The sequence below is a fragment of the Elephas maximus genome, chromosome 2 (assembly GCF_024166365.1).
Source record: "Elephas maximus indicus isolate mEleMax1 chromosome 2, mEleMax1 primary haplotype, whole genome shotgun sequence".
Classification (NCBI taxonomy): Eukaryota; Metazoa; Chordata; class Mammalia; order Proboscidea; family Elephantidae; genus Elephas; species Elephas maximus.
In genome coordinates this window covers 230,796,138-230,811,915 of record NC_064820.1, presented here as the reverse complement: position 1 = coordinate 230,811,915, position 15,778 = coordinate 230,796,138, and the positions used below count along the sequence as shown (strand labels likewise).

Here is a 15,778-nt window from a genome sequence, read left to right as displayed (position 1 = left end):
CTAAATGCACTTTAGGAATAGCACTCTGAGGCTTATGTGTATACAAAGGCTCTAATTCTATAGATTCTCAAGGTTGGTAATTCCGACTCAGATGCAAATCCAAACGAGGCCACCCTGTGGCACTCTATCTGGGGGAATTACCGATACACTATTTATGTGAACAGTCAGAGCAGTGTTCTCTTCAGTGGCTCTCATATAAATAAAGAAGACTGTAAGAAATCTATCACTACCACTGCCATAAGTTATTAATGATACCATTCCTGCCCTAGATGGAATACAGATCAGTCTCAACTCATTGGCACAAGTACTTATGGATGACCACATTGCTTTAGATTTCTTGTTGGCTAGTCTTGATGGTGTCTGTGCCATGGGTAATACTTATTGCTGTACATAGGTCAATGAAACAGGCAAAATAGAGCAGGCTATATGGCTTTAAGGATAAAGCTACTTGGCTGTCTAAGATTGATCCTCATGGCCTATGGGATTTGTTCTCTTGGTATGGGTTGTTTAATTGGGGGTCCTGGTTCCAAAGCATCTTGCAAGGACTATTAATTGTTCTTGTTTTTGTCATGGTGGTCATGACACTGGTCTACTGCACTCCATTCAGTGTCTTAAAACCTCCTGAGCAGCCATGCTATCATCAGATGGCCATGATGATAAACAACAAAAAGGCCAAGAAGATCTCAGTGTACAGTGACTATGGAAATGACTGAACACACTGAGGTGTGAAGATCTGAATCTCTCTCAAATGAGATAATGACCAAAATGGGGGACTGCCTTGAAGATGGCATCCGTTGGGCCAGTGATGGTCACAATTCTCTCCGGGCAGTTTCCCTCCGAGATGTTGAGAGACTAAATATACAGACAACGGTCAGACTGCAGTTGACAACTGAACTCTGACCCACCTCCCCTGAAGCAACCAGCCTGGGAAGTGAAACCACAACCTCCACAGCACTGGCCCAACCTGGCCAGGACCCATAGGAGAAGCCAAATATGTCCCCAAACAATCACACAGGGTGTCTGCTTCTAGTTAGCTGACCCCAGACTCCCACACCAACACCTCCATCAATGCACATCTGAACCTCCCCTTTTTACCATGCAGCTGTCCTGCTCCCCTGCTGCCTCTGGGTCTCTGCCAAACAGCGATGGGGCTGAACACTGCTGCAGCAGTGCTGCATAAATAGCCCCCTTGTTCTCACATGGAGCCCTGGTGGCACAGTGGTTAAGAACCCAGCTGCTAACCAAAAGATCGGCAGTTCGATTCCACCAGCCGCTCCTTGGAAACCCTATGGGGCAGTTCTACTCTGACCTATAGGATCACTATGAGTCAGAATTGATCTGATGGCAAATGGTTTTTTTTTTTTCCTTTCGGGGGGGGGGTTGTTCTCACGTGGGTGATCGGCATTTATTCCACAAAGTCTGTCCCATTACTTAATTTTCGAAGAAAAATTTATCACCAGCTTGATCATTCTCTTTTCATAAAGACTAAACATATCTTTAAATAATTTTTGGTAATTTCAAAAAAAACTGGAAACACATCAAAACATTCAGATTTAATTCACTGACAACAGTACGAAGGAGTGTCACGCACACGTTTATGTCTTTCTCTGTCTTTATCTATCCACAGCTAAATCAAGCTACACAGAGCTCTACCAGAGGGGGACTGACTGCAGTGCTGGTGAGTGGCTGAGAAGCAGTGGCAGGTGGCATCTGGGGACTGGAAACATGCTAGCCAGGCTTATGTAGTGGCTGTGGAAGAACAGAGAGAGGCCTGTGTGACTGGGGTGGGGGGCCTGCTGGGGTGTTAGTACGGCCTGTGGGTCAGTGGAGGCAGTGCACCCTGGGTGGAGGATGGGGTACGTTTAGGCGGAGCTGCATGCTCTGGGGGCAGGGTTTGAGGAGCCTTCGGTGAGGTGGGCTTCCCCAACACCTGTGTCAGAAATGACTGGTTCAAGGAGTAAAAGGGAGAGACAATGGTGTGATACCAGGTGGACCAGATCAGGGAAGAGTGCCTGGGTGAAGAGGAGGTGAGAGGAGCTACGAGAGCAAACCCCCTGGCAGAGCAGGCTTCCGGGGAGCCTGGGGTGCACCTGTACCGGCATCCCATTGTCCAGACAGTGGGGAGGAGGGCTAGGCCCCTCTCACCCTTGCCCAGGGGGAGATTCCACATTTGTCTTCACAAAGGGGCTTCTTACCTCCTCAAACTTGTACGCGATCATGGCGAAGGCCTTGAAGATGGCATCCGTCGGGCCAGTGATGGTCACAATTCTCTCTGGGCAGTTTCCCTCTGAGATGTTGATTCTTGCACCACTCTAGAGGGGAGCCAGCAGATCCCGTGACCCAATTCACACACACAGAAATACATATACAACCTGGCTTCCCTGGCTGGTCCCCAACAACAGGAGCAAACAAATTTGCTGGACGCCTGACTGGTAAACCCAGCACTGGTAGCAAAATCTTTGTCAGTAATACCCTTTACAGTGACATTTTAATTAACAAAGGGACTCAGCATCACCAAAATTGCCACACTCAATACAGCGTGTACAGGGACTGCACAGGAGCGTGGCACAGCCCACTTCCACACTTGCACCCAAGGTGAGGTCACCGCTCCTCCTTCGTGTGCTCTCTCCCATCCGAGGGCAGGTCTATGGTGCAGGCAGCACACTCACCTCTTCACGCATCTTCTTCACAGTCTCTCCCTTCTGAAATTACATCAGATACAAGGACACGGTGTCACTCAGCTTCCATTTGACAGCATGCAGTGTGCTGTGGCTGCATGATGCCGGCTGCTTCCTGCCTCTCTGCTCCCACCTGCACCAGCCCAGACAGCCCGAACCTCTAGGCATAGACTAGTATGACAAGTGGCAAGTGTCCTCCCAGGCCCACGCCAACCAGGTGCTGTCTGCGAGTCTGACATGGGCTACGACTCATTTAGTCCTACCCACAGCCTTTTGAGGCAGTTACAGGAAAGGAAACTGAGGCACAGGAAGATGGGGTGGAGGCAGTTGCCCAAGGGCAAACAGCAGGTAGACTGGGGTGGGATTCAGACCAAGGTGACCTGACTTGGCACCCAGTCTCAAACATGGCGCACAGGCAGTGTAGGCACACTGTAAGTGCAGACACGGGACTAGGGATTAGCAGTGCTGTTTGGACACTGTAAAGTGTGGGCACGGGGCCGGGGGTGGTTTATGCACACTGTAAAGTGTGGACGGGGTGTGTACATACTGTAAATTGCAGGCAGGGGTGTGTGCGCACTGTATAGTGGGGACAGTGGTGTGTGCACACAGTAAAGTGTGGGCAGGAGCGTGTGCATACTGTAAAGTGTGGGCAAGGGAGTGCGCACACTGTGAAGTGCAGGCAGGGTCGTGTGCACACTGTAAAGTGGGGGCAGGGGCGTGTGCACACCGTAAAGTGCAGGCAGGGGCGTGTACACACTGTAAAGTGCAGGCAGGGGTGTGTGCACACTATAAAATGTGGGCAGAGATGTGTGCACACTGTAAAGTACAGGCACAGGGCCAGCAGGGGTGTGTGCACACTGTAAAGTGTGAGCAGGGGTGTGTGTACACTGTAAAGTGTGAGCAGGGATGTGTGCACACTGTAAAGTGCAGGCACAGGGCTGGCAGAGGTGTGTGCACACTGTAAAGTGCAGGCACAGGGCTGGCAGGGGTGTGTGCACACTGTAAAGTGCAGGCACAGGGCCAGCAGGGCTGTGTGCACACTGTAAAGTGCGGGCACGGGGCTGACAGGTGTGTACCCCATGGCCACCTCCTCTGGAGTGGTGTGAGAGGCCCAGGAAAAGGACAGGCCAGGCCCGAGTGGAAGGCTATGCTGGGTGGGCAGGGCAGGAGGATACCTTCCCAGCTTCTCACAGAGCACGAGCAGGCTGCTCTCTGGGGCCAGCTTCAATGGGTTGAACTTGAAGGCAAGGAGGGGGTCTCCTTACAGGGGTAAGAGGGCATGATCCCACAGGAAATACTTAGCATTCAACAGGGGGTCCTATCTACTGCAAAACCTTGCTGCCCATCCACTTTGGGACCACCAGGCACAGCATCAGGTGGTTGCAGTTACTGTTCTCATGCCTCACCTTCCAGGGAACCCCCCAAAGTATGTGGTTCATCTGATAATTACCTTCCCAATGATACTTCCAACTTCCTGTTGGGAAAAACACAGAAAGAATGACGTCACAGTGCAGCATGAAGAAAGTCTGTGAGAGAGGCTGTGAGAACCCTCCTCCCTTCCTGCTCTCAGAATGAGGGAAGGGGATTCAGAATCTGCCCAGAGGGAAGCGCTGGGGGAACTCCCTTCCCACTGACTATTGGCTTCCTGGGCCATTCATGGAGGCTGCCTCCACGCCCATTTTACCAGGGTCCAGGATGGCACTGCCTCTACAAACCCAAGAGGAGGGCAGGCTGACTGCTTTCCAGGTAAACAATCCAGGGGGCATATTATTTGTGTACCTGAGGCATCAGCAAACCCTGCAGGAAATGATAAAAAATAAAATACACTGACTTTGTGATTTAAAGGACAAGCTGCACTGCTCTTGTTATCCGACTTATTTTTAAAAGCTAGCATGCTAACAGAAAAATGTCCAGAAGTGGCTGCTGCCCTAAAGCCCAGCACCTGCAGGTGGCTCTGGGATGCTTGCCCCCAGCTGCTGCCCATGAAGAGCCCCGTGCCCTCACTGCCAGGCAGTGCCAGCCTGGCTCCTCAGCTCCAAAAGCAGCGCTGACCAAGTCTCAGCCGTTTCCTCAGTGCAGTGCGGTCCTTGGCATTGAACTTCCCTGGTGGAGGCCCACCGCCTGCTGGGGCTGGGGCTGGGGGTGGGGGCAGCAGGGACTGCAGAGCCCAGTGGCTGCTCAGCTACCACCCACGCCACGTGGGCATGTGCCCGGCGCCGGACAGCTAGGCAGGATCTGGCTGTGCTGCTGCTGGAGTGGGAGCCATTTACTTTGCTGCCCAGAGAGCTGGCATGCTGTGCATTCCAGCTGCCGACAACCTCATCCAACTGCCGCCATAGCTGGAAGAAGGCTGAGGCTGGTCCTTGGCCCTGGATGCCAGAGCCAGCCTTTCTGGATGTGAGCCCCATCTGCCCGGGATGGGAAATCTAGGACGAGCCAGAGCTGCTGACACTAGAATTCTGGCTGTGGCAGCTCCCCTACGAGGCCTCACACAGACACCGGGAGCTGGTTTCTCAGAGCACACACAGAACAGAGAAAACCCAGGGAAGCCTGGGGCTCTCGATTGGATGTGGAGGTATTGGGGTGAACCCACAGGTTTTAACAGAGAGAGACAAATACAGAAACAAAAATTATGCAAATGTGTGTTTATACACACGTGTCCAGGCGCACGTGCACACACACACACAAGTTCTGTCTAGGAGCCTCAATGCCCCATGAGTGACAAATCCCCCCTCATGCCTGGATCCTGGCTCCTGAAGTCCTCCCCCACCACCACGAGGAACCAGGGCTCCTTGGAAAGATGGCTGGGTCCAGGACTGGGGCAGAGGGCATCCAAGATGAGCGTGGACAGTGCTCTGAGCCAGAGTGAGGGGGTGTTGAGAGAAGATGGGGACCTGCTGTGAGGATACAGGGCCAGTGTGAAGGGGTGCCCACTGGCCAGGCCAGGGACAGTCTGAGCACTGACAGAAATCATCACAGTTATGATTAATGGACGGTCACTTCCAGAAACGGAAGTTAGAGAAAGACGAAGGAAATGATTCCAGATCGAAGGGGACTACCAAAACCAGAAAAAAAACCATTGCTGTCCGACCCATAGCAACCCTACTGGACAGAGCAGAACTGCTCTATACAGTTTCCAAGGAGCGCCTGGTGGATTTGAACTGCCGACCTTTTGGTTAGCAGCCATAGCTCTTAACCACTACACCACCAGGGTTTCCTGAAGGGGACTAGAGGGTGACAATTAAGGCACGGGGTCTTCTGTTTTGAGGGTGGGGCTAGGAAATGGGAATGGGGCTGAGGGCCAGCTGGCAGGAGTCTACCAATGCTAATGTCCCAGCTGGGATGGGCATAGGGTGGCCACGGGGGACACCCTTGTATGTAGAGGACACACAGCCAGGTGTTTGGCGACAGGCACCAACTGGCATCAGTATCTTGAATGCTCAGGTGAGGTGTTATTTGGGCTGTGCCTGCAATTGCTCTGTGTCAAAATGTTCATTTATTTATTTTTTAATTATGAAAACCAAAGACCTAGTGGCCAGCTACCCCTCCCCCTGCCCCAGTGTCCCCTCTGACATGTCCCCCCTCCACCTGTACCTTCCCATGCATCAGTAGGCGGATGGTCAGTGTCACATTCAGGCCACCTTCTGAGACCTTGGACTCCATCCTTCTCCCAAAGTGCGGCTGTGGGTGCTGGCTTAAGACGCCGATGACGTCGTGAGGAAGGATGGATGGGGCCCAGAGAGTGTCACCTGGGAAGGGAAGACACAGCTGCTGTGAACTGAGGGCAATCTCTCGTACTGGCCTACAAGGACGCTCTGCTCCTGGATGGCCATGAGATGGTGCTGTCATGGGGTGTGCTGTCTAGAGGCCAAGGCCTGGGAGGTGCCACAGAACCTGCAGCAGGAAGGCCCGTGAATGACTATGGGTACCTGGCCACCCAACTTGACCCAGCTCCCCCACTTGGTGCCCCTCATCTGGCCGTACCCCATCTCAGCAAGTGGTCCATGGGGTGCTCAAGCAGAATCTGGGGGCCATCCTTGACCTCATTCCTGTCCCCACACTCTGCCATCACAGGATCTGGGACACACCCTGCCCCTGCCCCTGCCCCGTGGCCGGCCCTCAGCAGCAGCTCCCCTCCGGCTCATGGAGGCCAGCCTTGCCGGGCCTTCCACCATGCAGGGGCCAGGGTGGTCTCCGTAAAACTTCAGGCCCATCACGTGATCCAGCCCAGACCTTTCGAGGTTTCCCTTTTCACTTAAAAGAAAACCGAACTCTGGGTGAGGTCCTCCAGGAATCGGCCTGCCCCACTGTCTCCAAGCTCCTGGCTGGTTTGAAAATCCTATTTGCGCATTTGAGAGAGAAACGGTATGATGAGGGGATGCTTGCCAAGGGACTAAAATGATACACAGCTTCTACTCTCAGAGAGATTTGTGGTGCGCGTACATAGCCTGAGCCAGACTCAGGACCAAGCAAGGGAGAGAAGGGGGCCAGGAACTCTGCTCAGGGGGGCAGGGGAGGACAGCCTGGGGTAGGGACGAGGGACAGGGCAGGAATAGACGGCCTGATAAGGGTGGGTGGTGGGTGAGGCCAGCCAGGGCAGGGCCTGCATGTAATGTGCCACCCAGCCGGCTGCCCTTTGATCTAACCTGTAAAGATAGGGCCCAGTATACACAGAAGAGGTGACTATTTGAAAGTCGGGGCAAATGCTTTTTTCCTTCATCAAAATATTTGTGCTGAGAAAAACGCTAAGAGGAAAACACAAAAACAAAGCATAGACGTAAACAAACCACCTACGTGATGCGTGTGAAGAGACACCTGCAGAGAACAACCATCGTGATGGGCAGGTGAGTAAAAAGTGACAGCTGCTGACAAGCTTCTGTGTTAGCAAAGACACTGACGAGGATTCTAAATTACACACTCGTGTTTTTAAAAATGTGTTTGCCAGTAACTTGGTCCACAAACAACTCAGACTACTAGTTGTAATTATTACTCATAATAAAGTGGTACTTTCTGAACAACAAGGATTTGAACGTGAAGGTATAATACGCAGCAAGCAGAACTTTCTGAAAAGAGTTCTCAGGATATTCACGTTAGACAGCTTCGCTGTCCAATATGGCAACCCCTGGCCATACGGGGTTAGACAAGCAGCTCACACACTGGTGGCTGCTGCCTGGACGGCACAGACAGAGGACACCTCCACCACGACAGAAGGCTGGCTATGTTGGACAGCACTACCCACATCACCGCTTCTGCACGTTTGATGAGGAGTAGGGTGCTCATGAAGTGCGGTCGTAGAAAGAGGAGGAGGAAATGACTCAGTTCAAACACTTAGCATGGCAGCAAGTAAATACCACCGAGTCCCAAACAGGTACCAGTCAGTAAGCTCAGCCAATCCCTTTTTAAAAACCCATTTATATGAGTCAGGATTCATAAACGCCAGTTGGGGCTTCCCGTCTCCTTTTGAGTTAAGAACACTCCCTTTAGGTCATGGGCAGCAGGGTCCTGTGGCCATCTGTTATGTAACATTCCTGGTGGAGAGGAGGAAGTGGGTCAACGCTGGCCAGCACGCGGGCGCCCGGGGCTAAGAACAGCCATCACATCAGTCACGGGTCGCTGCTGCCTCCTCCTTATGCGGCGGAGAGGCTGTTAACGTCACCTTCTTTGCACTGGTGGGAGATAAGGAGCCGTCCTGGTTAGCCTTTGAGTTAACCAGTGACTCATGCCCTTGACAGGAAAAACCCTCCTGCTCTGGGGGGGCAGGGGCATGAGGCAGGCGCACCCCAGGGCCTCTGGGATGCCCTTCCCCACCACGCAGACCTCTAGGGGGCGGGGGACTTCCCGCTTTTGTCTGGGATCCCCCTCCTCTTCTCTTTGGTGCTAGGATTTAAAAAACCAAACCAAACCCGGTGCCGTCGCGTCAATTCTGACTCATAGCTACCCTACAGGACAGAATAGAACTGCCCCATAGAGTTTCCAAGGAGCGCCTGGCAGATTCAAACTGCTGACCCTTTGGTTAGCAGCGGAAACATTTAACCACTACGGCACCAGGGTTTCCACTGGGATTTAACCTATTTGTAATTCATTTATTCTAACTGGGAAGGGGACCTGGCAGGGAGAGGATAGACACAGTGGTCACCCACCAAAGGGACTGAAAGTGCCCAGAGCTGGTGCAGATACCCGTAAGGACCTGCCTGGCAAGGGGCTCCAGCCGGCCTGGCCTTACCTTTCCTGTCTATCTGTGGTAAGCCAGCCAGTCTCGGTTCAAATGCTGGCTTCATGCTGACACCATCTCCAGGTATGCAGGAGCCCAGAACAAGGTTGTAGCAGCTTGATCCCTAGGTGCCCAGGAACAGCTGCCTGTGGCCATATCTGACATGTGCAGTCACCCTCATCCACCCATTGGCCCGAGTGCTCAGGCCCAGACCTGGGGGCTGCAGGGAGCCTCTCTCTTCCGCATCTGGCCTCTCTTACCAGCAAATCCCGCCAGTCCAACCTACAGCGTGCATGCAGAATCTGATCCCTTCCCATCTGCCTGGCGCCTGTGTCTCAGAGTAAAGCCAATGGCCTCACTGGGGATGGATTTTCATGTGTTCATTTGCCATCAGATATGTTCTTTGGCAAGGTACCTGTAAAAATCTTTTGCCCATTTAAAAAAAAATTAAGTTTTTTTAATTGAATTTTCAGAGTTCTTTAAGTATTCTGGATTCGGCTTGTGATCTGCAAATATTTTCTCCCCATCTGTGATTTCTCATTCTCTTAACAGTTGTCTTTCCAAGAAGAGGTGTCTGTAACTCTGATGAAGACCACTTTATCAAAATTTTCTTCTATGTGCTTTTGGTGTAATACCTAAGAAATCTCCATCTGACCCAAGGTTAGATATGTTTTCTTCTAGAAGTTTTATAGCCTTATATGGTACATTTATGTCTGTGATGCATTTTGAGTCAACATTTTTTGCATATGGATATCCAATTGTTCTAGCACCATTTGTTGAAAAGGCTACTTTTTCTCCATTGAATTGCCTTTACACCTTTGATGAAAATCAATTGACCATACACGTGTGGCTCTATTTCTGTACTCCACTCGCTTCACTGATCTATTTCTATTTGCCTGTCTTTAACTATCTTTATGCCAATACCACACTGTCTGACTCTAAAGTTGCACTAACGAAGAGAGTGTGGTACTGGCACCTTGCAGCTCTTTCAAAGTGGTCGCACGCACTTGGTGGGGAGATTCGAGTATGGACTGTTCAAAATGATAAAACTAGTGAGAGACAGGACCAGGCCCAGACTCCCCTGGTCTTGAAATCCTTTCGTAGGAACAGGATTTGGTAGGAAGGGAGAAAAGATGGCTCTGGGGCAGCAGGAAACTACATGGGGAGTAATGGACATGGCCCTGTGTTAGTCATCTAGTGCTGCCGTAACAGAAATACCACAAATGGATGGCTTTAACAAAGAGAAATTTATTTTCTCACAGTTTACCCTGTAAAAAAGCCCCGTGCTGTCGAGTCAATTTCGACTCACAGAGTAGAAGTGCTCCATAGAGTTTCCAAGGAGCGCCTGGTGGATATGAACTGCTAACCCTTTGGTTAGCAGCTGTAGCACTTAACCACTACGCCACCAGGGTTTCTCACAATCTAGTAGGTTACAAGTCCAAATTCAGGGCGTTGGCTCCAGAGGAAGGCGTTCTCTCTCCGTCAGCTCTGGAAGAAGGTCTTTGTCCTTAATCTTCCCCTGGTTGAGGAGCTTCTCAGGCACAGGGACCCTGTGTCCAAATGACATGCTCTGCTCCTGGTGCTGCTTTCTTGGTGATATGAAGTCCCCAACTCTCTACATGCTTCCCTTTCCTTTTATCTCTTGAGAGATAAAAGGTGGTGCAGGGTACACCCTAGGGAAACTCCTTCTACATTGGATCAGGGAGGTGACCTGAGTAAGGGTGGTAGTACAATCCCACTGTAATCCTCTTTAGCATAAAATTACAATCATAAAATGGAGGACAACCACACAATACTGGGAATCATGGCCTAACCAAATTGACACATATTTTTTGGAGGACACAATTCAATACATGACATCCTGGGTGACCAGATGGTCTGCTATCTGTCACAGAGTACTGAGTCCCTGAGATAAGGCACTCCAGGAGCCCGGGGATGCATCTGCATGGAAGTACAGGCACTGGGCACCCACGCTCACACCTGGGCACACTGTGGCAAACCAGGCACTAGGAAGGAGGTGGAGAAGAAAGTGTCACAAGGTCTGTGCTGCACTTTTGACAGCTCTTACGCGGGGTTCACATCTGATACAGAAGAGCCCCCTTTCCTTGGGTCCACATCCCACAGCCCTTCTCTGAGCTTTCGCCTCCTGTGTACTTTTGCCCTGAGTTCTCCGTCTGCAAAGATGACACACACCCAGCATTATGTCAGCGCAGATGCAGTCAAGCCACAGTGGGGAGGAGATGGAAAGAAAGGTTCACCTTTTTTTTTTTTTTCCAGTGTACAAAGGTACACTCAGGAAGCACACGGAAGGACTGTTTAATGCATGAAAGTTATAATCATCATGAGTGTAGATATGGTCCACAAGAAGTATAAAGTATATTTGTTCAGATTTTACCTAAAACCCGTGGGGGGTTAACGAAGCTCAGTTTACATGGATGAGTCCGTGTAAAGCAAAGACATGGCCAGGTGCCAGCAGGAAAGGCAGTCACACGTGAGAAGGTCTTGAGAGGTGAAAGGTGAGAACCAGCTACTGTCTGACCCTATATAAAGTGGCTGGTTTTGGTAACATGGAGGGTGGGGTAGGCCAGACTATGGGAGATAGGGAGAGGGGTGAAGAAGTGGAGGTAGTGAACCTGAGTGCCTCCTCTCAGCAGGGATGGGAATGGGAGATGCGAGACAACCCAAGTGCTGTCCACCACAGGGGAGAGTCCTGCCGGGCAAGACTAGGCACTTGGCAGCTGTGAGGAAGTTATGTTCTGAGAAATGATAACTCTGCTGGGAGACGTGACCTCAGTGGGATCACACAGCCCTGTCCTGATTCTGCACGGAGACAGGAGAAGGGAACGTCTAGAATATCACAGAGCTGGCCAGAGCCCCGCGCCAGTCACTCCAGCCCAGTCCTTCCTCCAGGAACCATAAATACAGGAAGCAGATTGAAAATCGCCCTATAGGTAACTGGTAATTGATAATTTTTTTTTTTTAATAATTTTTCTTGTGCTTTAAGTGAAAGTTTACAAATCAAGTCAGTCTGTCACATATAAGCTTATATACACCTTACTCCATACTCCCACTTACTCTCCCCCAATGAGTCAGCCCGCTCCCTCCTTCCAGTCTCTCCTTTCATGACAATTTTGCCAGTTTCTAATCCTCTCTACCCTCCTATCTCCCCTCCAGACAGGAGATGCCAACACAGTCTCAAGTGTTCACCTGATACAAGTAGCTAACTCTTCGTCAGCATCTCTCTCTAACCCATTGTCCAGTCCCTTTCATGTCTGATGAGTTCTCTTCGGGAATGGTTCCTGTCCTGGGCCAACAGAAGGTTTGGGGACCAAGACTGCCGGGATTCCTCTAGTCTCAGTCAGACCATTAAGTCTGGTCTTTTTATGAGAATTTGGGGTCTGCATCCCACTGAGCTCCTGCTCCCTCAGGGGTTCTCTGTTGTGCTCCCTGTCAGGGCAGTCATCGATTGTGGCCGGGCACCAACTAGTTCTTCTGGTCTCAGGATGACGTAAGTCTCTGGTTCATGTGGCCCTTTCTGTCTTTTGGGCTCATAGTTATTGTGTGGCCTTGGTGTTCTTCATTCTCCTTTGATCCAGGTGGGTTGAGACCAATTGATGCATCTTAGATGGCCGCTTGTTAGCATTTAAGACCCCAGACGCCACCTTTCAAAGTGGGATGCAGAATGTTTTCATAATAGAATTATTTTGCCAATTGACTTAGAAGTCCCCTTAAGCCATAGTCCCCAAACCCCCGCCCTTGCTCCGCTGACCTTTGAAGCCTTCAGTTTATCCCAGAAACTTCTTTGCTTTTGGTCCAGTCCAGTTGAGCTGACCTTCCCTGCATTGAGTATCACCCTTCCCTTCACCTAAAGTAGTTCTTATCTACTAACTAATCAGTAAATAACCCTCTCCCACTCTGCCTCCCTCACTCCCCCCCTCGTAACCAAAAAAGTATGTGTCCTTCTCAGTTTATACTATTTCTCAAGATCTTATAATAGTGGTCTTATACAATATTTGTCCTTTTGCATCTGACTAATTTCACTCAGCATAATGCCTTTCAGGTTCCTCCATGTTATGAAATGTTTCACAGATTCGTCACTGTTATTTATCGATACGTAGTATTCCATTGTGTGAATATACCATAAATTATTTAACCATTCATCCGCTGATGGACACCTTGGTTGCTTCCAGCTTTTTGCTATTGTAAACAGAGCTGCAATAAACATGGGTGTGCATGTATCTGTTCGTAAAGGCTCTTATTTTTCTAGGGTATATTCCGAGGAGTGGGATTTCTGGGCTGTATGGTAGTTCTATTTCTAACTTTTTAAGAAAACGCCAGATAGATTTTCAAAGTGGGTGTACCATTTTACTTTCCCACCAGCAGTGTATAAGAGTTCCAATCTCTCCGCAGCCTCTCCAACATTTATTATTTTGTGTTTTTTGGGTTAATGCCAGCTTTGTTGGAGTGAGATGGAATCTCATCGTAGTTTCAATTTGCATTTCTCTAATGGCTAATGATCAAGAGCATTTTCTCATGTATCTGTTAGCTGCCTGAATATCTTCTTTAGTGAAGTGCGTGTTCATCTCCTTTGCCCACTTTTTGATTGGGTTGTTTGTCTTTTTGTGGTTGAGTTTTACATAAATCATATAGATTTTAGAGATCAGGCGCTGGTCGGAGATGTCATAGCTGAAAATTCTTTCCCAATCTGTAGGTGGTCTTTTTACTCTTTTGGTGAAGTCTTTAGATGAGCATAGGTGTTTGATTTTTAGGAGCTCCCAGTTATCTGGTTTCTCTTCGTCATTTTTTTTTTTTATTAACTTTTATTGAGCTTCAAGTGAACGTTTACAATTCAAGTCAGTCTGTCACATATAAGTTTACATACATCTTACTCCGTACTCCCACTTGCTCTCCCCCTAATGAGTTAGCCCTTCCGGTCTCTCCTTTCGTGACAATTTTGCCAGCTTCCCACTCTCTCTACCCTCCCATCCCCCCTCCAGACAGGAGATGCCAACACAGTCTCAAATGTCCACCTGATATTATTAGCTCACTCTTCATCAGCATCTCCTCCCACCCACTGTCCAGTCCCTTTCATGTCTGATGAATTGTCTTCGGGGATGGTTCCCGTCCTGTGCCAACAGAAGGTTTGGGGACCATGGCCGCCGGGATTCCTCTAGTCTCAGTCAGACCATTAAGTCTGGTCTTTTTATGAGAATTTGGGGTCTGCATCCCACTGAGCTCCTGCTCCCTCAGGGGTTCTCTGTTGTGCTCCCTGTCAGGGCAGTCATCGATTGTGGCTGGGCACCAACTAGTTCTTCTGGTCTCAGGATGATGTAGGTCTCTGGTTCATGTGGCCCCTTCTGTCTTTTGCGCTCTTAGATGTCGTGCGACCTTGGTGTTCTTCATTCTCCTTTGATCCAGGTGGGTTGAGACCAATTGATGCATCTTAGATGGCCGCTTGTTAGCATTTAGAACCCCAGATGCCACATTTCAAAGTGGGATGCAGAATGTTTTCATAATAGAATTATTTTGCCAATTGACTTAGAAGTCCCCTTAAACCATGGTCCCTAAACCCCCGCCCTTGCTCCGCTGACCTTTGAAGCATTCATTTTATCCCGGAAACTTCTTCGCTTTTGGTCCAGTCCAATTGAGCTGACCTTCCATGTATTGAGTGTTGTCCTTCCCTTCACCTAAAGCAGTTCTTATCTACTAATCAATAAAAAACCCTCTCCCTCCCTCCCTCCCTCCCCCCCTCGTAACCACAAAAGTATGTGTTCTTCTCAGTTTATACTATTTCTCAAGATCTTATAATAGTGGTCTTATACAATATTTGTCCTTTTGCCTCTGACTAATTTCCCTCAGCATAATGCCTTCCAGGTTCCTCCATGTTATGAAATGTTTCACAGATTCGTCACTGTTTTTTATCGATGCGTAGTATTCCATTGTGTGAATATATCACAATTTATTTACCCATTCATCCGTTGATGGACACCTTCGTTGCTTCCAGCTTTTTGCTATTGTAAACAGAGCTGCAATAAACATGGGTGTGCATATATCTGTTTGTGTGAAGGCTCTTGTATCTCTAGGGTATATTCCGAGAAGTGGGATTTCTGGGTTGTATGGTAGTTCTATTTCTAACTGTTTAAGATAACGCCAGATAGATTTCCAAAGTGGTTGTACCATTTTACATTCCCACCAGCAGTGTATAAGAGTTCCAATCTCTCCGCAGCCTCTCCAACATTTATTATTTTGTGTTTTTTTGGATTAATGCCAGCTTTGTTGGAGTGAGATGGAATCTCATCGTAGTTTTAATTTGCATTTCTCTAATGGCTAATGATCGAGAGCATTTTCTCATGTATCTGTTAGCTGCCTGAATATCTTCTTTAGTGAAGTGTGTGTTCAAGTCCTTTGCCCACTTCTTGATTGGGTTGTTTGTCTTTTTGTGGTTGAGTTTTGACAGAAACATGTAGATTTTAGAGATCAGGCGCTGGTCGGAGATGTCATAGCTGAAAATTCTTTCCCAGTCTGTAGGTGGTCTTTTTACTCTTTTGGTGAAGTCTTTAGATGAGCATAGGTGTTTGATTTTTAGGAGCTCCCAGTTATCGGGTTTCTCTTCGTCATTTTTGGTAATGTTTTGTATTCTGTTTATGCCTTGTATTAGGGCTCCTAGGGTTGTCCCTATTTTTTCTTCCATGATCTTTATCGTTTTAGTCTTTATGTTTAGGTCTTTGATCCACTTGGAGTTAGTTTTTGTGCATGGTGTGAGGTATGAGTCCTGTTTCATTTTTTTGCAAATGGATATCCCGTTATTCCAGCACCATTTGTTAAAAAGACTATCTTTTCCCCATTTAACTGACACTGGGCCTTTGTCAAATATCGGCTGCTCATATGT

At 49.1% G+C, this 15,778-nt stretch overlaps 1 protein-coding gene across 8 annotated transcripts in view; it reads right to left on the bottom strand.

Annotated features, from left to right (window-relative positions):
- PCBP3 (poly(rC) binding protein 3) overlaps window positions 1-15,778 on the bottom strand; it is a 358,202-nt gene that overhangs the window by 55,924 nt on the left and 286,500 nt on the right. For all 8 annotated transcript variants that reach the window (XM_049875052.1, XM_049875050.1, XM_049875051.1 and 5 more), the window contains exons 4-7: window positions 6,273-6,427; window positions 4,129-4,152; window positions 2,670-2,702; window positions 2,196-2,312 (exon numbers count right to left, since the gene is read on the bottom strand). In XM_049875052.1, the coding sequence (XP_049731009.1) occupies window positions 2,196-2,312; window positions 2,670-2,702; window positions 4,129-4,152; window positions 6,273-6,427 (329 nt within the window). The remainder of the gene's footprint in view (window positions 1-2,195; window positions 2,313-2,669; window positions 2,703-4,128; window positions 4,153-6,272; window positions 6,428-15,778) is intronic.